At 46.3% G+C, this 21,721-nt stretch overlaps 4 protein-coding genes across 4 annotated transcripts; 1 reads left to right on the forward strand and 3 right to left on the reverse strand.

Annotated features, from left to right (window-relative positions):
* Positions 1 to 855: 855 nt before the first annotated feature.
* Positions 856 to 1,835, forward strand: MYCFIDRAFT_85581 (uncharacterized protein; the record flags this gene model as incomplete). Its single annotated transcript, XM_007927445.1, has 3 exons — positions 856 to 884; positions 940 to 1,058; positions 1,162 to 1,835. The coding sequence occupies 3 exons, from the start codon at positions 856 to 858 to the stop codon at positions 1,833 to 1,835; spliced, it is 822 nt and encodes a 273-aa protein (XP_007925636.1).
* A 735-nt stretch (positions 1,836 to 2,570) lies between these two features.
* MYCFIDRAFT_85580 (uncharacterized protein) lies at positions 2,571 to 3,210 on the reverse strand (the record flags this gene model as incomplete). Its single annotated transcript, XM_007927446.1, has 3 exons — positions 2,571 to 2,642; positions 2,736 to 2,828; positions 2,907 to 3,210. Coding segments are annotated over 3 exons (469 nt in total), but the record flags the coding sequence as incomplete, so codon positions are not given.
* Positions 3,211 to 3,603: 393 nt separating this feature from the next.
* MYCFIDRAFT_47415 (uncharacterized protein) lies at positions 3,604 to 4,716 on the reverse strand (the record flags this gene model as incomplete). Its single annotated transcript, XM_007926086.1, has 2 exons — positions 3,604 to 3,872; positions 3,921 to 4,716. The coding sequence occupies 2 exons, from the start codon at positions 4,714 to 4,716 to the stop codon at positions 3,604 to 3,606; spliced, it is 1,065 nt and encodes a 354-aa protein (XP_007924277.1).
* A 9,161-nt stretch (positions 4,717 to 13,877) lies between these two features.
* On the reverse strand, positions 13,878 to 19,956 carry MYCFIDRAFT_47416 (uncharacterized protein; the record flags this gene model as incomplete). Its single annotated transcript, XM_007926087.1, has 2 exons — positions 13,878 to 13,940; positions 13,993 to 19,956. The coding sequence occupies 2 exons, from the start codon at positions 19,954 to 19,956 to the stop codon at positions 13,878 to 13,880; spliced, it is 6,027 nt and encodes a 2,008-aa protein (XP_007924278.1).
* Between the last annotated feature and the right edge of the window lie 1,765 nt (positions 19,957 to 21,721).

Here is a 21,721-nt window from a genome sequence, read left to right on the forward strand (position 1 = left end):
TTCACTCGCCCACATCAATCTCACTGGAGTAAGGTAAGTCTCTCCTACTCTTGGAGATATGGATGGCGCTGACAAGAGGTCTAGTCCAAGACTTTTACCATCATCTTCGTTGGATAAGATAAGGTGAAGACTCTAAAAGAAATTCTGGATTCCTGCTACAAAACAACTCCTGAGTCTGATACCCTGACCGCGTGTTGGCGCACATCCTGCGATCATTCGCCTGCAAGACTCGTCATCGCCGGCTAGAACTATATACATTGTTGACAGAATGGAGCATGACGATGTGCACGAAAAAGCTCTTCACGAGGCTGGGCACCATTCGAAGGACTTCCCGCCTTTCAGAAAGCTGAAGAAATTCTCGTCACTTCTTGCAACCGAAACGAACTTTCTGGATGCCGGAGCACTTGGGACGAGGTTAGCTTGATCTGCGAATTCTGTGGAATGATCGATGCTAGGAATCGAAATAATGGTGCGGATGTGTGAAAGGTTGGATTTTCGATGTGGATGGGGGAGGGCGTTGTTCAGCTGTGCGAAGATTGCGCACCGTATGCGGATTGAGAGATTCGAAGATGGGAGATGATAAGAGATTGGTCCATACGTACTACAAAGGAGTGGATGGACAGAGGAGCAGAGAGTGGAATTTCGCTGAGCAGCGAGACGCACCTGCCGTGGCTCTTGCCTTCACTTCCACTTTCACATGCGGGCACGCCGCGGATCCTTCCTAGCGCCCGTTCCTGCCGGAACTAACTTTGTGCAACATCGTTTAAAATCATTCCTATCTACTGAACTGTCATCATCAAAATCCGCGCCTGCACTACCTTCACGCCTGACAGACCCGCCGCTCATCCAGCAACAATGGCGCCGCCCATGGAGCGCTTCCTTGAGTAAGAGCGTGTGCATGCTTTTCTTCACTACAGGATAACCTAATCGGCGACACAGGGATTTCGCAACTGAGCTTGTGACCGTCAAGGTTGGACCAGAGGGTACTTCGAAGGAATACAAGGTGCCGAGAGGTATCTTGCGCGGTGCATCGCCATGGTTCGAGGCGGCACTGAAAGGTATCACGGGTGATCCACATCATATCAATCCTGCTAATACTTGTAGATGAGCGCTTCAAGGAAAGTCGTACATCCACCATCGATATACTAGAAGATCGCCTAGAAGACTTTGGAATATTCCTTTACTTCCTCTTTTATGGCAGCATCGCCTACGAGGAAGCGAACGAGGGCATAAACATTGAAATCAGATTACAGAGCTTCGTCCAATGCAGCAGCGTCTGGACTTTTGCCGACAAGTATCTGTTGCCTGACCTGAAGAACTGCGCCATGCTACGAGCTTGTCTGATGCTCTACGACGCCAGATGCGCCTTCGACGAATCGGCGCCCGATAAATTGTCTGCTGTGGCGCTGGCATCAGCCTGGCAAGCACTGCCTGAAGAGTCCACCCTTCGAAACATGATCGCAGACTACGTTGTCGATACTCTGGAAAACAAGGAGCCGCTGGACATTGAATACTGCGCTGCCAATTGCCATGGCCTTGTCAGAGCAATGCATGCCTCGGAAGCTCAGTTCCACAAGTCTGCCAAAGGAGACTTCCCACGATACCGCAAGCCTGTCAAGTCATCTCTGTTAGAGAAGATCGATGCGGACGATGGTCTCTGGTGTTATCACCCACGTTGGGAGGTCTTGGAAACAGCATGCGCGGAGTGCGGCTACGAGATGGAGAGCCGCTACCTAGAGCACCGATGCATGGAATGTAAGAAGACAAATTGCAAAGACCATGACACGACGACGCCTCTCGCTCTGTGCTATTGGTGTAGCGACGACTACTTATAACTAAGGCGTTGGCATTTGTCGATTGACTATAGGAATCCATTGCGCAGATGAAAGGAGGAGAGGCGAGTCTGTTTCAAAGCGCAGAAATTGCAGCGCTATATAAGCGCATCGAGTAGCCTGCCTATCCGCAATCATGCTCAAGATACAGTACTATAAGTTCGCCTCATGGTGCAATCTCTCTCGCCCACTCGTCTGGCGCCCTGCACGTAATCCCAGCCTAGTCCCCATCACCACCAATCTGCTCCCTCACAACAATCAATGTGGCTTGACCGCCCATCTGCGCCTTCTGCAAGAAGACAGATTGGAGTGCCCATGCTGACAAACCGCGTATGATTACCTGCAACGACTGCTAATCTAACTACCATCACTAGAGGGCCGGAAGAATGGAAAGACATGAAAGATTCTTGAGACCTTGGGTATGATGTCTTGCGGACACAAGCATTCATTGAGTTCCAGGTGAAAGCATCGCCGAGAATACCGCTCAGCAAAGGCGAAAGATAGAGCTCGAAGCAAGTCATCACCTTCATTCTTCAGATAGACCGAATCCTGTTGTCCATCCTGATTCAAATCCCCCTTTTCATTTCAGGAGAACTTCGTTCGGTTCCTTCGCAGACCTTTCTCGTCCTCGTACGTGCTACTGTGAGTCGCGCCGCTCTCAATCAATCTGCGGCAAAATCTCTCCCTCACTCCTTCCTTCCCACCTCCCATCCCTTCCTCTCCCATCCCCATCATCTCCTAATCCTCCTCACCCTCACCACCAATCTGCTCCTCCAAAACATCAACCGTATCCCCATCCTCCATACCCAACTGTACAAAAAAAAAGTCAGCATCATCATCATCATCATAATCACCACCACCAAAAACCCCCCCATCCCACACCACCTTCTCGTAGTTACTCACCTCCCCAACACTACTCCCATCCAAAACCCTCTCCCCATCAAACAAAAACCTCAAAGCTTTCCGATCACGCTCGACTTTTGCGCTAAAAGCATCCTGCACACACAAATCAGCTCACGAAAAGAAAAAAAATTCTCAATCTTGATTTTGGAGGTGGTATCGATTCTTACTTACCATAGCTTTACCCATCTTGGTGCTGGTCTTCAATTTGAAGCTTTGTTCGAAACCGCGGTGGTCGCGGAAGGTGATTGTGATTGAGGAGGAAGGTTGGGGTTGTGGGGGGTCGTCGTCGGTGGTGACTGGTGGTGGTGGGGGGCCTGGTGGTGGTGGTGGTGGGGGGAGGTCGGTGTCTGGGGTGGCGTCCATGGCTGGTGTGTTCATGGTTGTGTTGGAGTTGCGTGCGATGTGTAGGTGCGTCGCGAGGTTGTTGAAGGGGTTGAAGTTGCAGTGTCGGTGGAAGTGGAGGTGGAAGAAGGAGCTAGAAAGTTGCAAGTGTGCAGCAAGCTTATTGTCCGAAGTGAAGCTTTTGCGCGAGAGAGATGTTTCCTTCACTTTTTGTTTTTGTTTTTCTGACCGGTGAAAGGTTTAACAGCCAGCCCGGCATGAACTAGATTCACCTCGAATCTGGAAGGATGTGCTGCTTTGCTAAGGACGTGTATTAGCCTATTGGGTATCTCGAATATGGTCATTATACATTAAGCCGTGCTTCTTCAATCATTGGCGCAAGTCTCTTGCCTGACACCTCCATCAACTGCGCGACGCGGCGCGGCGCGACCTCACTTCGACCTTCGAAGCTGTGCATCAATCATCACATGCATGGCGACTGCTGCCTGATCTCTCTCTTGGTCTATGCTCCATTTGAATTCACACTTCACCCGACACCCTGCCCAGTAACAGCAGCTATCGCCAGCGTATCAATCCTCTTCTTATACAACTCCATCTTATGCATCTCGGGATCCCCAAAAACCACATCCCGTAAATCCTCATCCGTGACCTGAACAGCCTCGACAGCATGCTTCCGACTCCCAGGCTTCTCCCTCAACATAATCGTGCGACCCGCATTCGAAAGCGTCGCAGGAGGAACTTCCCATCTGGGCGGTTGGTACTTGTCCCCAGGCCGATACCCAGAACTGCTCAAAACTTGTTTGGAAACTTTCTTGCGAAGCGATGCGCAGATTTTTGTTGAACAGACGGGGGAAGGAGCGGCGACGAGTCGCACGATTGTGCTCATATATGATCGATCTGCGCGGACGACGACGTCTCCTTCGTTGGCGAAATGCATGAAGACGTTACGTTCGTAGCGTTTGCCGGCTGGGTTTTGCAATGGTAATAAGGAGACTGGAGGAGTTCCGAACGTGACGCAGTGGATTCTTTTGAGGAAGCCGGAGAGGTTGTTCAGCTGTGATTCGCAGCGAGGGGCGGTGGCGAGCATGTGCATATACAGCAGAGATGCCACAGCTCCGCCGGCCGAATGCCCCGTCAGAATTAGAGATGGAGGGTTTCGGGAATTGTTCTCTTCAAGAAGCTTCCGCAATCGAGCAGCCACGGGTGCGATCATTGATCTAGCGATTTGCAGGAAGCCGGCATGACAAGCATTTCCTTCGTCATCCAGAAAGCCCGTAGGCTCAGTTGGAGCAGCATTGAAGTTGACCAGCCAATCTATCGCATTCCAGGTCTTGCTCCCTCGAATGGCGAGAACGATCAGATTCTTATCCTCAAGCTGCCTACTCTTGATCGCCATAGCTTTTGTCCCCTGCCTCCAGTCCGCCTGAACGAAATCCTCCTTCTCATCACGTCTCGGCCTCCGATACACATCTACCGAAGCCTGAGCAGCCATGCAGATGATCTGCCAGGTTGGCATATATATTTTCATCGGCAACATGGCTGGAGGGAGTCGCGAGTTGGCATACAACCACGTCTTTCTGAAATCCACCCAGCCGCTTCCCAGTGCTTTATCATTAACCTTTCTTTCATCCACGCTCATGTGGTTCGTCATTTTCTCCAGTTCGCCATCGCTGCCATCCTCTTCGAGATCGATTTTTGCGAAAACTTCGCTTACGATGGCGGCTACAGATGCCAGTCTGTCGCACATCGCAGCGCCTTGGTTTACCGTTTGAACCAGCTGCACCAAAGGACAATCATTGCTCGCTGTAGATCGCTGCGGTAGTGGAGGAGCTGCGAAATTCACGCTGCTCTGCCATGGCTGCTGTTGTCCATGCCCATATATCTCATTCCTCTGCGGCCGCGATAGATCCGCCGTCGACATCCACGCAGAAGCCTTCTTCCTCAGTCTGCTGTTCGCCGGAGGTGGAGGCAAATACTGCTGACTCTGATACGGCTGCAGATAGAAGGCTCTGCTGGGCTGTTCACCATAATCGTACGAGTTCAGGTACGGATGGTAAGGTGGTGGTGGTGTTGCCGGCATCGCGGGCGGATTCACATGAGCACTGTTGGCATAGATAGGACCCCCGTAGACATTGTTCTGTGTCTGCGGTGCTGTTTGAGGTCTGGAATCCGCATCTTCTATTCTTGGTCTTGAAGGGTCGGAGAAGTGTACTGCATCGCAACGCGTACCTAAGGGGGAGGGGGAGGGGTACCCTGTTCACGCTAGAACGAAAGAAGGGAGCGTGCTTGGCAAGTGAATACCTCCCGTCGCTAGCATTCCTCGACAAGATCATATATCATCTAAAGAAGTTTGAGATGCGGATTATTATTAGCGATAAGCAAAAGCGAACACCCTACGAGGCCGCATCCGATCCGTAGAACTACGCATACATACTAAGCAATCTACGCTGCGCCCCAAATGCCTACGTTTCGCAAGTAGTTATAACTTTAGGCGGGTTCCGAAGACCAGACTAGACCAGACTAGCCTTAATTGCTAGTTAGTTTGCCTACCCCTACCCTCTACCTAGCCTATATAGGGGCGTTTATAAGTATTAGCCGGATTTGGGCTTATACTAGTTATAGAGTGTACTACTATCTCGTATATTAGGAACTCGTCTTAAAAATTCGTAGACACGCTTACTTACTCTAACTTCTTATAGGAATAGCTGCCTTAAAATTTCTAGAATACTAATCCGTATAGCACTAATTACTAGTAGGATTTATATAGAATACCGTTCCGGAACTATCGCTAATTAGATATCCGGAAGCTCCTTATTACGGTTACTCGCGACAGATCGTTAAGTGACTTCTTATTACGTGTAAGCCGAGGCTTCTTTAGAGAGGCTAATACAAGCGGGAGGCAGAGACAGAATAATTAGTACAAAGGTAATTCTAATTAGTAAGTAGGTAATATAAGTTAAACGCCTCGAGCTATAAGGGCATTCCGGCGTTCCTAAATATAAAGGAGATATCTTGTCTATAGTCGTAAGCGACGTAAGCGACGCTATCGCTCTCGACCGCTCCTATCGCTCCTAATAAGATAGAGCGATAGCTTAGCCTACTAGTCTTAGCGTCGCTCTAAGATTATATAAGGACTCTAACTAATTAGATCCGTAATACTATCCCCCTCCTTAAGCGGGATAGTCCCTTATTCCGGAACTTTCTAATTCCAACTTCTTTACTATACTAAAGTTATTAAAGGACTTGTCTTCTCGTTAGCGTAAGGAAAATATCGTAAATAATATCCTTACCGACTGCCTCGAAATACCGATCCGCTATTTTTATTACGAATAGGCCGATAAATCCTATAAAGTCGATCTCCGTTCCGGTCGCTGCTCCGAGTGCGCCCTATACGGCTAGTCCTATAATATACAAGTTACTCGTATAGAGTATAAAAAAATCCGGAAGGCGCGCCTAAAGATAGCTAAAGATCTCGAAGCGGCCGAAAAGGAGGAGGACCTTTTTACGCGGAAGCTTTTCGAGTATCGCGCAAAGGTCCGTCGCTTACGTAAGTCGCTACGTATAAAGGAAGATCGGGAGGTATAAGCTTTTAAGGTAGAGGAAGCCTCTATTTAATAGGCGGAGGAGCTCGAAAGAGAGCTAGGCTCTTCGCCTATAGAGCCGATAATATTCTCGTTACCTACTAACGAGCCGTTTCCCCTAGATAGCCGATTATAGATGTCGCCTTATAACTAGAGTCGTCTAGATAGGACGTCCTAGCCTACCTCTAAAATTCCTAGTAGGAGTACCGAGAGTCTAGTATCCTAAAGGTATATATTTTTAATGTTTCCTATCTATTTTATCTTCTAGCTAGTTAGTCTAGTAGTATAATTCTTAGCTATAAAAGACATAGTTGCTAGGTACGCTATTAGAGTCCCCGCTCCTCGAGCTATACTACCCTAGGTCGTTGAGAACTCTAAGGCGCTATAATCGATAGGGTCTAAGAGGTCGTAGGTTTAATTCCTATACTAGTTATTTCTTTTTTGTTCGGTTTTGAAATTTTTTGATTATCTGCTAACAGTTCTATAGGTTTTCTTTTAGTTCCTAGGTGTTTTCTAAATATAGGTATCCTTTCTATTTAATAAGGTATTTCTAACCTTACTAATCTAGGATCTTTTCGACTTTAAACTCATTTTCTTCCTTAGGTTGGAAGTAAAATGTTTCTTAATACGGTGTTTCGGCGTCTGCAGGTTCTAGTATAGAGATATAGAATACTAGGTAGATTTTCGCGTCGTCCGGTAGTTTAAGTCGGTAATTAATTAGTCCTTTAGGCTTATCAATTAGAAATAGCCCGACTTTAACGTAGTCTAGTTTCTTAGTCGATCTCCGGGTTTTTAGATTCTTTGTTAGGAGGTAGACCTTATCCCCCTTTTTTAGCTAAGGTGCCATTTTTCGTTTAGCATTATATAGTCCCGTAATCTTTTCTTGAGATTCGGCAATTGCCCTTTACAATTCTTTATATACCTGCTTTAAGTCTTCTAAAGCGCCTATCGCTTTATCCGCGTATAGATGCTATAAATACTGTTCCCCGAACAGCTACGGATGTTTCCTAAAATTAGCGAAGAATAGTGTCTCTTTCGTAGTCTTAGATTGTTAGTTATTCAGTATAAGTTATACTATAGGCAATAGCGATACCTAATTGTTTTGTGCGTAATTAACGTAGTGCCGTAAGTATACCTCTAAGGCCTAATTCTTAACTTCCGTTTAGCCGTCTATCTATAGATAGTATACCGTTAATAGCTTGTGCTTAATTCTAAGCGTCGCTGTAAGCGTCTTCTAGTAGTTTGACGTAAAGAGCTTGTCTCTGTCCGTAATATAGGTCTTTAGAAATCCGTAGTATCGTACAAGTCTATCTAGTACGAGGTATCCGAGTTGCTCTGCCGTACTTGCTTCGTTAGTAGGAATAAAGTATACGTATTTCGTAAGCCTATCGACTATAATAAGTATTATGTCGTAGCTATATCCTATAACCGGATCCTTAGACTTCGGTAGTTTCGTAATAAAGTCTATTATAACCTCGTCCTATAGTTTATCTAGTAGCGTCCTAAATTAGATATGTCTATATCTAGCGTGTCTATTAGCCTTATTACGCTAACATTGTAGACATTTCTTAATATATTCTAGAACTCGTTGTCGTATATATAGGAATCCGAAGCTTCGCTTAACTAGTTCTATTGTTTTTGAAACTCTAGGGTATCTATTTTCTAGTCCGTCGTAGTGTTGTCGTATACACTCCGTAACTCGTTCCTTAGGTACTTAGTATTTCCCGTATTCGATTGGAAACTATTCTTCTATATCCTAAAGAACTCGTATAATATAGTTGAATTCTTTTATATTAGCACTAAGGCTTCCGTCTTAGTTTGCTTTTAATATCTGCTGCTATACTAGTTCGTAACCCTCTATATAGTCGCTACGGCGGCTTAGTACGTCGGCTCGTCCGTTCTCGCGTCCTAGGGTATAGCGGATTTCGAACTTGTACTACCTTAGTAGCTCCGACTAGCGGGCCTATCTTCGGGTTAGTACTTTAGTCGTAGTGAAGTAAGTTAGATTCTTATAATTAGAAAGAATCGTAAGACTTAGTACTCCTTCCGCGTATACTCGCTAGTATTATAGTAATACAACTATTGCAAGTAGCTCCTTATTATAGATATCGTAGTTCTATTCCGCGGGTAATATCTTTCTCGAGTAATAGGCTACCGGGTATCGTTTCCCGTTATGCTCCTATATAAGGCATACTCCTATAGCCCTATCCGACGCGTCTGTTTCTATCTAGACCGCCTTACTCCTATCGAATAATCGTAGCGTTAGCGCAGAAACGCATTGCTTCTTTAGCTGCCTAAACGCTTCGTCTTCCTTCGTACTCTAGTTCTATTTCTTGTCTTTCTTTATAAGCTCCGTAAGGGGTGCCGCTGTCTTAGAATAGCCCTCGATAAATTTCCTATTATAGTTAACTAATCCTAGGAATGATTGTACGTCTTTAACGTATATAGGCGTTAGCTATTCCTATATTGACTTGGTTTTTTCTAGATCGATCCTGATTCCTATAGTGCTAATAATAAATCCTAGGAATTTGACTTCCTTCTTATAGAATTCGCATTTCTTAGGTATAGTCTTAAATCCTACTTAAGTAAATCGTTCAAAGACGTCCTACACTATTCGTATATAGTCCGCGAGAGCTCCTTTAGTATAGACTAAGATATCGTCTATATATGCGATAACGTATATATCTAGAAGGTCTCGGAGGACTTCGTTTACAAGGTCTTAATATAACGCTAGGGCATTTGTAAGTCCTATAGGTATAACTAAGAATTCGTAAAGCCTATATCTTGTTCGGAATACTGTTATCTATTCGTATCTAGCTGCTATACGTATTGTATAAAACGTATCGCGTAGGTCAATCTTCGTATACTAGTCTAATCTAGTTAATCGGTCTTGCATTTCTTCGATATTCGGTAGTAGGTACCGATTCTTAATTGTAATATCGTTAAGTCGTCTAAAATCGACTACTAGCCGTCCTTCGTCTAATCCGGCTTTCGGAACGAATATTACTAGTAAGGCTGCCGAGGATGTCGACTTCTATATCTAGCCTTTTTCTAATTTCTCTTTTAGCTACTTGTCTAGGGTTTTAAGCTCTTTCTTAGATATTGCGTATAAGGGTCCCTATAGAGGCTCTTTCCTAGGCTGTAAGTGTATTTTATAATCCTATAGTTAGTGTTTAGGTAAGGCTACCTTGCCTCTCTCCTCTTTAAAGAGTCGCTTCTACTTACTATACTCTTTAGGAATGTCTAGGTCCGAGATTCTAGTTTTATTCTTCGATAGTGTATAACTTCTATCCTTCCCGTAATTATTGTTATAACCCTCCTAACCTAACGGTAGTATCGATCCGGGTTGAATACGGTTCTCCGTAATTCCTATCGACGTAAACGTCTTACGAATCGCCCTACGTTTATTAATCTTATCTACCTGCGAACGCTACCGCTATATAGGTTAAATGCCGATTATACAGTCGCATTCCTTAAATGTAAGTACTCCTTTTCTCTAGTCTACGACCGGGTTATACTTTCTCAACTAAGGTATACCTAATATAATGTTATAACTAGCTATATTAGTAATATCTAAGACAATCTCCTCGTAGTGCTATTAGATAGCTAGTAGTAACGGTATCGTTTCTCGTTCTATACTAGGTAGCGGTGACCTATCTACTGCTATAAGTTTATACGCTCCTTCTCTTCTGCTTCGGGTTACGATCCCTCGGCTTTTAACGAATAATTCGGAGGTAAAGTTCCCGCTCGCTCCGGAATCTATTAATGTACTCGTCGGGTACCCGTTAACGATAACTTTTGTACGGAAGACTGCTATTAATGCTTAAGCGCTTTCGGTATTAAGGAACTCTCTTAGAACGCTCTAATCTAGAGAGTTAGTCCGTTTCCCGACTAATTAGTAGCCTAACGTTATTCTAACTAGTTACGGATCCGTAGTCCTACCGTTCGTGCTTCTTCGGTATATAATTTTTCCTCGAGGGTATCGTTGTATACATCTTGTCCCTACGCTGCTATAGCCTTTCGGTATTGCTAATTTAATCGCTAGACCGTCTAACGTATATCTTAAGTAATAATCGTCCTTTCGTCGGGTAGGACGTATCCGTAGGGCGTAATTATACTTCCTATCGGTACTCGCTCCGTAATGAAGTTATAGTACGTATAGTCTATAGATATCCGGGAGTAATTCTAGAATTTTGCCTGTAAGCTTATCTAGAAATAATCAAATTAGATAGGATCGACCCTCCGTTATCCGTTAACCTTTAGAAACATTTCCTCGTATTTACGTACTAGATGTAAGGCGATTGTTCGCGCTACTATAGGTATATCTATTATAAATGTAAGGATCGTATCGTCGTTAATCCCGAATTCGTCTTTACTTTCTTTATTCGTAGTTTCTTCCTCGGTATCTAGACTTCCTTCTAAATCTTCTTACTATTCCTCCTCTTACTAAAGGGACTCCGGTACTTCTAGGATAGCTCCTAACTCCTCCCCGGGAGGGAATAAAGCTTCCGGATCTCGGTTTTCTTTATCGTCGGTATTTAAGCAAGATTTATCAATCGTTTCTTCTTCTAACTAGGATTTCGCATCTTCTCGTACGAGTCGCCTAATCTAAGGGAAAAATCCTACTTCTACTTTAGCAGAATAATAAATTTGGTATTAGTCGTCGTAATAGAATCTCTAGTAAAGGGTTCTATATACGGGTTCTTGTCGTCGTACTATTATACAGATTTGTCGTAGCTCTTTCTTTACGACCTCTACGTAGGTCCTCGGCGCGTTATTAATAGAGTATAGCTCTACTACTATTCGGTAGCCTTCTCTACCCGAGTCCTTTCGTTATATTATATTAAACTGTTCGCGTCGCACTATATTCTTGCCGCGGTAGTTCCGTACTATATAGCCTTCCTTACTATACGTATAGTAAGTTAATCTTCCTACTTTCTTAGGCGAACTCTTGCCTTTTCTTCCTTTAATTGCTCGACCCTTCTAGGTAGCGTCTAGCTCTATTAGTTACGTACCGTAGTAGTTGTTCCCTTTTAGTTTATCGTAGGTACTATAGTTTCGTCTATTATCGTATCTAGGAGTATAACTAGCTTTTCTAGAAGTCTTAGAATCGTAACGTTGTTCGAAAGCTCGTTCGTAGAGCCTATCGTCGAGATCGATCGTAACCTTAACTAATGTTCCTATATTATCCATTTTTCTACCGTCGCGTATAAGCTCGTCTTTAACGTTGTCCTTAAGACCTCGCCGATATATTATTATAAGAGCTTCGTCGTCCTAATCCGTAAGTTAGGCGTATTCCTAAAATTTAGCGGCGTAATCGGTATATAACCCCTTCTAAGTTAAATGTTAGATAACCCTAACTGCGGTAGCAACTTCGTTAGAAGATCTAAAGACCTTCTTTATCGTACGCTTAAGATTTTCGTAGCTTACGAAGATTCTATCCGAATTGTCGGTCCCGTTACTATCTAGATAGGTCCTAAGAAATAGTTTAACCTAATGCTAAGCCCTGCCTCGCATAAACGTCGTTGCGAAGACTAGCTTTAAGTTATCTTAAACCTAGTTAAATATAAAATATATATCTATCTAGCTAACCTAGGTATCGAACTTGTCTCGGTCGCCGTAATAAAAGTCTAGCTTTCCGATCTTAAGAGAATCGTTTCCGGCATAGGTTCCTAGTATATTACTAGCACTAGAGGTAGTACGTCGAGTACTACCTATCTCGCTAGGGGCGGGAGTTCCCCTTCCGACTTATAATAAGGCACTTATCCTAAGGGCGTTCAAAGTATTACGGTTACTCGCGACAGATCGTTAAGTGACTTCTTATTACGTATAAGCCGAGGCTTCTTTAGAGAGGCTAATACAAGCGGGAGGTAGAGACAGAATAATTAGTACAAAGGTAATTCCAATTAGTAAGTAGGTAATATAAGTTGAACGCCTCGAGCTATAAGGGCATTCCGGCGTTCCTAAATACAAAGGAGATATCTTGTCTATAGTCGTAAGCGACGTAAGCGACGCTGTCGCTCTCGACCGCTCCTATCGCTCCTAGTAAGATAGAGCGACAGCTTAGCCTACTAGTCTTAGCGTCGCTCTAAGATTATGTAAGGACTCTAACCAATCAGATCCGTAACACTCCTTTGCCTCTATAAGTACTAAATTATATATAACTATATATATATATTACCGGGATTACTTATAAAAATAGCTAAGACGAGAGCGATAGTAGTAGCGATAGCAAGTATAGACTATAAAGTATAAGTAAGGTATTTTTACTATAGACCTAACGGTATTAAGTATAGAGGTTAGACTATATTACAGACTAAGTATTATAACTAGTAATCGTATATATTTATATAGTAATTATAGCTAGAAAACTAATACTTTGTCCTCGATATAGTATAGTTAGTAATAGAGCCTATACTAGGATAGATAGTACTAGTAAACTTCTATCCTTAGCTACTTTCCTAAGCCCTACTAGTAGCTCCTTTCTATATATTCGATATAGACTCTCTATTAAGAACCGACTCTTATCTCCCGCTACCCGAGTAGTAGATTTCTACTTAGTATAGATATAATCCGCTTCTCTTATTAACCTAGATACGATAGTATTCGTAGGGCTTAGAAGCTCTTCCTTAGGATAGGTATAATAATACTACTAAAACTTTAAAAGAGATATAAGGTATATAGTAGTTCTATACCTATATAAACTATAGTAAAGGTAGTATAATTACTATATACGCACTTAGTCTATCCTATCCCCGGGCCGTCCCTAGAGTTAGTTATCTACTATACTATATACTATGTAAAAAGATAAGAATTAGCTTCTTAGAACTTAAGATAAGACTATTAGCCTGTCTATTAGTAGTAAGGCTTATCTATAGAACTAAGGCTAGTAGAGGTTTTGTAATAGTAATGCAATATAAAATGCCTTGATATTACCACGTATCGTACTATAAAGAATGCGACATTATTACGGGGACGAAACTGTTTTGCACAACAGCTCGATCCATTTATCGATTGTGTCAAGCCCACGTCTGCGCCGTGGACTGACTGTATTCTACAGATGCTAGGTGTCCCATATGCCTACGCCGATGCCTCGTGCCGCTTGAACGCAGTAATATACAACCGAGAAAGCCTTGCTGGTGAAATGCGAACGCAGCCATGTACCAGCCAAGCCGTTTCATTATAACTCTTTCCGTGTCATGTCATGGTTCGTGATTGTTCATGCGAAATAGCTCTTCCAGAGGACACCTTCCAAGTCCTCGAGCTGTTCTGGCTTGAATGCCTGCGAAATGTCAGTGTATGGTCCACGAATATATTGTTTGCGTTCGACTCACCTTTACGTCAACGTGCCAAGTGTCCTGTCTGGTCTTTTTAAAGTCGCTCAGCACAGTCTTGACGCTCTTTCCAACCATGCCAGGATCGCTGGCCGCACGTCCTGCAAGCGTGGCGAGAACTTCAGGTAGCCACTCGGGTGGCGGAGACGTGTATGGAAATGCCTGCACTAAGCTGCCCAAGCCAAGGACTGCAGCATGCCGAGTGAGGACGAGTTTGTTCTGTTCCTGTGTAGGCGTGCTGGTGCCTTCCGCTCTGAGGTTGCCTTTTGGTTTCTTTGGTAACGGATTCTTTCGAAGTAGATTTGCAAAGTGCGACTTGAGATCTTCAATTTTCTTGTTGCGGAAGTCGATAGGAGAGCATCGGACCATACCAGACAGTGTGGCGGCGGCACCGAGGCGCACCTCCAGCTGGGTATCGTGCAGCATCTCCCGTACGCAGTGGAAGAGGGCTTCGGCTTGCTCGACCGGCATGAGGAAGAGGTTACGGAAGTAGATGATCTGCATGTTGATGAGTACCCTTAAGCGCTGATGCCAGGATGTAGATTCGGTGCCAATCTTGACAAGCGAGGCAACAAAGGCCTTGTCCTCGCCTTGACGATGCGGCACATTTGGCAAATGCCGGTAGACATGGTATGCCAGAGATTGGAGCTCGGGATCCTCCTTGATGTCCATCATATGTAGGAGTTGCTGCATGACCTCGCCAGGGAAGAATGGCACCATAGTCGTACAGTCATAGGAGCCAAGAGTGCCATCAAGCCACAACAACACCGTCTTGCTGGCTTGCGTGTATGGCGTTGGCTGCTGTGTACCGACGGGACGCTCTTGGCGCCACTTCTCAAGCCGTTCGAATGTGTTCTTGACAATGGCCGTGTATTCTTCGGTGGGCTGATAGGGTCTCGTGCCGACAGAGGACGCATTTCGCTGCGTCTCTAACAACTGAGGCACATCCTTGTACGACTCATGATATCGTGTGCGGAAGATGGTAGCCAACGTATTGCCCATCACTTCTCTCACAGCTTTGTACGGATGGTTGAGGTGCTCCAAGAAGTTCTCCACCACCGCACGGTGGAGCTGGAAGTGCCATCCCACTGCCCCGATGACCAGCTGCAGCAAAGAGATCTTTGAGCTTTCCTTGAACGCCGTATTGGCATCCATGTCCAGTCTAAACCCTGCAAGCCAGTCGACCAAAGGCCATGCTCGCCGAGGATCTTTACCACCAACGATCAAGGTTACAAAGGTAGACCAGTAGGACGTGTTCTCTGGAGTTAGACCCTCGCTGAAGATCCGTCTCACAATTGGGAACGCGAAGTCCCAGATCTGTGTCCTGAGCTCATGCTCGAAGTCCTCGGAGCTGGACAGCATGGCTCCCATGATCTCGGCGATTGCTCGGTGTTGGTGCTTGTCTGACCCATCACCATAAACAGCTTGAGTGAGATCTTTGAAATCCTCGAATGTCGCAGGTGTCAGGCCGTCCGCCATCAAGTCCATTGCATATGCAACAATCATGGAGCTGGACATACGGAACCTATCCGCATTCTCTCGAGGTTCCTGTTTCATGTAGCCGAAATAGGTAGATAGCCAGTTGCGATCGATGTGAGAGCCCATCTTCTTGCGCACCTTCTGCTCGGTCTCATCATACTGCAATTGGCTTGGACCAGTATGGAAACCGCGCATGGTCTTCTGCCAAACGAGCCATCCAGGGTAGTCAGCGTCGATATAGGCTTCGGCTTCAGGCTTGGCGAAAGATTCGAGATAACGTTGAGTCCACGTGGAGTCATCGCGGGCGGTGGGAACAGATACCTCGTCAGGATCGCGCTGATCGTCAAGCAGGTAGTTTTCGTACTTGTGCCCGACCAACGCTCTCGTCTGGGCCAAGCCGAAGATGGCATTGAGCGATGTTGAGTACAAACTTCGCAGCGAAGGGTGAGGATCAATCACGCCCTTGACCACCAGGTCCAGCATACCCTCGGAGGCGATAGTCTCGAATCGATAATCCAATCCTATCGCCATGACCGCGGTCCTGCTCGCCTTCTTCCAATGGCTGTTCTTGACACTCTCAATGAGCTCTACGGCCAGTTCTGCCTTGCACTGTTCGACCACAGCACGTCGCCTCTTGATTTTATCTCGCTTTGGTGGAATGAGTGCTTGCGCATCTTCCATTGTCCGAGCAATGGTTCTCGTTGGTAGCAGAGCATCATCTGGCCAAATGCCATTAAGTGTGTTCTCATCCAGGATGACCATCCGGTCCATGGCTTTAGTCATGTCTTGGATAGTGAAGCTAGATTGGCCAACTAGCTTTTGAATGCTGGGTCTGTCGGCTTCCGAAACCTGGATGAAGAGCCGTATCATGCGTGGTGCAAACTTCCAGTTGCGACCAATCGGCTTTGCGAGGCTGCCAAATAGCAGAGTGAAGACGGCACCCTTGATACGTGGGTGGTCATTCTTCCTCAGTGCCTGCTCGAGGGCGTCAAGAAGTGGTGGTATGATCAACGGCTTTGCGCCAACAATGCTCTTCATAGCTTGCTCGCCTGCCGATTGAGCAGTGCGACGAATGTCGGTGTAGACCGAAGTGCTTGACTGCGCCAAGTCGAGCAATAGTGTCTTGTCAAGCTCTGATGCTGCTCGAGGATGCTCGTTAAAGCGTAATCGTTGGAAATGATGAAGATTGGCACGTCGCACCAGCAGCGGTCTAGGATATTGCTTGCGTGTGCCGGAGAACTTGAAAGGATGAATGTCTGCACTCAGGAGTCGCGTGAGCCTATCCAACACGTGGGCTGAGCGTTCGATACCGATATCGACAAACCACGACCTGTAGGCAGTGTACAGCGAGTTGAAGCAAGGAACGTCGTCCTCTTGGTTCTTGATCAGGAATGTGTGCACTTTGTGGAGCGTCTCCCCGGCAGTCTTGCGCATCTGATGAACAGCTTCGTACTGCGGACTGCCTATCTCAAGTGGATAGCCCGTCGGGTATTGGAATGAGCGCTTGACTCTTTCATCGTCAGGCTCACTGAGATCGACGGCGCTATCATTGGCACTATCAGAGTCCTCGAAAGCAGCAGGGTCAATCTCCACATTGTCATCTGTGCTGGTTGGAGTATGGCTGACGAAGACGTAGGGAGTGACCGAGCCGTCGTCTGAGCGGAAGAGTCGTGACATGCCGCTAATGACAAGTCGTAGAAGGACCAGATTGCGCGACATCTCATCTGACCAGTCTTTGCCGACGCCATCTCTCTTGATCGGTGCAGTGTCAGACACTAGCTCGTTCAATGCCTTCAAAGCTCGTCCTCCTTGAGCCTCGAAGATCTTGACCGCGAAGTCTAGTTCTTCTTGCTTAGGCACGTGCCATTGGATGTCCAGGTCGGATGGGTCGGTCGTCTTACTCCAACTCGCCGTTGTGAGGCCGCGCTCCAGGTCTGATTTGTTGAAGAGGTTGAAATCCATGGTGTACGTGACTGTCAAGTTCAAGAGAAGATGATGCACAAAATTCGATACATGCACAAGTGGTATGCCTTTGCAGGTATCCTGCATATAGTTGGCGATTTCATAGAGGTCATCTTTGAAGTCAAGCACATCACTGCCAACGTGAACGACACACATGCTGAGCAACGAGACATGCCAGACAAGCGCTCGGTCCCGAGGAAGGATCTCGCTTCCAGTTGTGCGCGTTGAACCAGCACCATTCTCACTGATCTCCGTCCGAATGCTCGTAATGAGCTCTGGAAGTAGTCTGTTGAGAGCCTTCTTTGGCGAGATCTTGACCAGTGCATTGCAGATGAATGCCATGGCATCACGAGCTTGATGCACGACGTGATTCGAGATGAAACGCGCGATGTGCTCCAGGGCAATGTCGTAAAGCTCAGGGCTCAAGCTGGCAAGCAGAGGACTGAAGGTGGCTGGCAGAGTATTGACGACATTCTCCTCAGGACTGCCGCTCTTGACTCTCGCAGCATCTGGGAGGTTTTGCAAGAGCGTAAACACTCTGCCAAGAAAGCTGGTGAGGAACTCTGCAAAGCCAGCCGTGGAAGACTTCAGGATGAGTTCTTCGTCTTCATCGCTCAACTCCTGAGAATAGTCGACCTCAAGCAGCGGTCCGGCTTCCTCAAATCGCGCGACTTGAGCTGTTACCCACTCAACAGCAATCCCTGTACCAGAGCTTGCAGCGGGAGGTGAGTCGGGATCGACCATTTCATAGTCCCCATTGAGCTCGCTCTTCTCTCGCTTCGGCGCTTTCGTCAAATCGTATAATGGGATATTATAGCACACCGATTGAATGAAGGCCAAGCTGTGCATCGTCTTGTCAAGATCGTTTGCATCCACACCGGGAAGTGCAAGGCCGAGCAGTGTGGTCAAATGGCACCGGAAGCCCTTAGTTCTTGCGATGATCCTGCTCAGCATTTGAAGTGCTCGGATAGAGGAGATGGTCCGATGCACCTCAACTAGACCTTGCATAGCTGGATAGATACGCTGTAGTGCGCCAGGAAGGATGAGATTCGGCTCCAAGAATGCAAGACTTTGCAGAGTAGAGAGTGAGTAGTTCATGGCTGTGCCGCTCTTGGCATATATTCCCATGAAAACAACGTCGCGCAAGCAGAGAACGAAACGTCTCTTCACTTCATCGTTCAACCTGCGGTCCTCGGGTATCTCGTACTCGCCGCTTTGCTCACGATTCCATCGCATGACGAAGAAATCTGCCAGGTAATACACCAGCTGAGCAAGAGCCTTAGTCCATCCACCCGAATTGGAAGGGTGGAAGAAAGTCTCGATGCCTTGGATCAGAGCCTCGAGCTGGTGAAGTATTGACTTCCCATTGTCGGCTTCAAGACATTTGGGTGATATGGACATGACTATCCAGCGAGCGATGCTGTGGGATACAGGATGCTTTCGAGGATCTCGGTCTAGGAAGAGAGCTGAGCCGGCGCCATGGTCCACGGCAGGACTATATGGGGTGCTAGCCTGGCCTACCGGGATTTCGAGAAGTCTCAGTACTGCTGTGAAGATCAGCGAGGACTGCTCCTCAGTGAAAATACCGCATGGACCAAATGGGACCTGTTCAGCGCCTAGACAATCTCTTGCCTGTCTCGAGAAAATGTCGAGAACACGCATATCAATCGTCATAGATCGGTTGACGATGGACCACAAGTGAAAGAATGTAGGAAGGTAGTATTGTGGCTGCAGCTTTTCGTTGTGGGCGGGTGGCGCTGCAGTCGGGAGCATGAGGTTGAACAGGCCAAAGACCACAAATGCTTGCTCGGAGAATGACATGCTGAAGTAGGGCAGGAAGTCTTCAAACATGGCGGGAATCTCGGTTGGATCGAAGAAGAGCTGGGCAAAGGTGCACAGCTTGGTCAGCGTGCGCACATTACGCTTGCTGCTGTAAGTGTTTTGCGTGCTGTGCTCTGAGGGCAGCACAAATATCTTGAGCTCCTTGTACAGCGGGCGCCAGTCAAGCACCAGATCCTTGCCAGGTTGCAGATAGTGCTTGCGCTTGGTGAGGACCATGAACATGCTTGCGAATCTCTCGGACACGCTATATTCGAGGCCAGGTGCGAGGGCAAGCTCGTAGTACAGCTTCACCAGCGATATGCGCTGCTGCTTGGTGAGGTCGAACTTCAGGCTCATCCAACCTCTGATCTCTTTGGTCCAATGCACAGCGCCTGGCAAGAAATCTCCCGCTGCAACAGCCACGTAGAGATGCTTGATCATCTCGTCCATGTCTGCTTCTCTCTGCTCTCTTGACTCAGCCTCGTAGGGCAGATATTTGGTGTATGGAAACACGCGTGGCCTTGTCCGGCCCAAGCGCTCAATGGCCGCATCGCCATCGCTGTCGCCATGCTGGGCGCGATATCCGCCGATGCCGGGCGAAGTTGCACGAGAGTCGTGGTCGTGGCTGGCGCTGTGATGCCCATTCACATGATGGCCAGACAGCCCGGACACGCGCTCGTGTACTGGGCCCTCGGCCGTCATGATGGTATTAAGCGTGGTGTGTTGTATGCTGAGCGGCTCATTGGTGGTGTGGTGGCCCAGCTGCCGAATCGAATGCTGACGAGGGGGCGCAAGGTGCAGCTCTTGCGGGTATATGTGCTATGCTATGCGAGCTATCACACGACAGCTAGAAGGTCCCCCGGCGTCGGCGTCAACGATGTCGTTGGTAATCAACAGCGGTGGCAAGGCTGAGGTGCGCAGCGGAGCGGCAGATCTCGCCAGGACTTGTCGATGCTAGCGGCGATGAAGGGCGATATGGACGCGGAGAGGTGGCGGTGGCCTGGGGTGGTGGGAGATGGATGCAGCAGCAGTGTTTTGTGACACGGTCGTCAAAGAAGATGGTCTTGGCGAGCGGCGAGCAGGGGTCCCTGGAGCTGGAGCTCTGAATCTGAGAGTGTGGGACGGAGCTCTATATATACCAGATTGTTAATGGAGGTTTGGCTTTACTTTAGTCTATTGTCGCTTCCTATTATTGCGCCTTCCTTACTATATCGCAAACTTCACTTAGACTCGCTATAACTTCGCGCCTAGACTCGCTATATTGTTCTTCCTATACCCTTATTAATAGCGATAGCGACTACGATAGCGATAGCGATAGCGATAGCGATAGTAGCGTTACTACTACTACTACCGTTTCGAGCTATAACTAGTATTTCGCGCGACCTTATTCTTATAGCTACTATAGGTACTTTAGTACCCGATTTAGTACTTATATTACTAGTAGGAGGACTATATTTATTATAAGCTAAGAGGCGTATCGCTATAGACTCGCTACTAACTCGCTCTAGCCTTCGACGTCCTACGACTATAAATACGAAAGATTTCTAGTACTATAGCGAGTAGATATAGTAAGACCTCCTCGACGATACCGTAAATCTATAAAAGAAGAAGATAGTATTAAACAGACTACGTAAATACTCGGCTACGGGTATTATTATAGAGACTAAGCAAGGAAAGCTAGTACTATCGCTATATTACTTCTATACTCGCTACGATAACGGCTATAAGTATCGCGTACTAGATATCGAAGAAGAGAGAGTCTACGCTTATTATAAGTATTAGGGCAAGAGTAGCTATACTACTAGCGAGATTAAGGTTAAAGAAGAGGATAGAAATAGCGAGCTAGCCGCGATATAGGCGCGAGTCGAGGCTATAGAGGCAAAGAATGCTATATTAGAGGTAAAGAATGCTATATTAGAGGCAAAGATTAAGGCATTAGAAGCTAAGTTCGATAAGTTAGAAGGATATTGCCTCTCGTAGTTTAAATGGCTTAAGAATAAGGCTATTATTAAGTCTGAGGATGTGTGTACGATATAGGAGGAGCTATAGCTAAATAGCGATCGCGAGCTACTAGTAGATAATATTTAAGGAGCGAGTCTATAGCGAGTTCTATAGCGAGTCTACTACGAGTCTACTACGAGTCTATATTTCTATTTCCTTTCTACCTCAACTCTATTAAATCTCAAAAAAACAGTCCTAAAGTATCCTAAGCTATATAACTTTATAATCTTTCTATTTATCTTACTAGCTATCTTGCTAACTATATTACTAGCTATATTGCTAGCTATCTTACTAGCTATATTGCTAGCTATCTTGCTAGCTATCTTGCTAGTCCTTAGCTTCGCTCGACTCTTTTAGAATAGGCGTAACTCGCGGTAGCCTCGCGGTGTCCTCGCCGCTTAGGTTAATAAACTTAGGCGGCTTTTTTATATCGATTACCTTCTCCTTCTATAGCTTCTCTTGCTTA

Source organism: Pseudocercospora fijiensis, assembly GCF_000340215.1.
Source record: "Pseudocercospora fijiensis CIRAD86 unplaced genomic scaffold MYCFIscaffold_3, whole genome shotgun sequence".
In the NCBI taxonomy this organism is placed as follows: Eukaryota; Fungi; Ascomycota; class Dothideomycetes; order Mycosphaerellales; family Mycosphaerellaceae; genus Pseudocercospora; species Pseudocercospora fijiensis.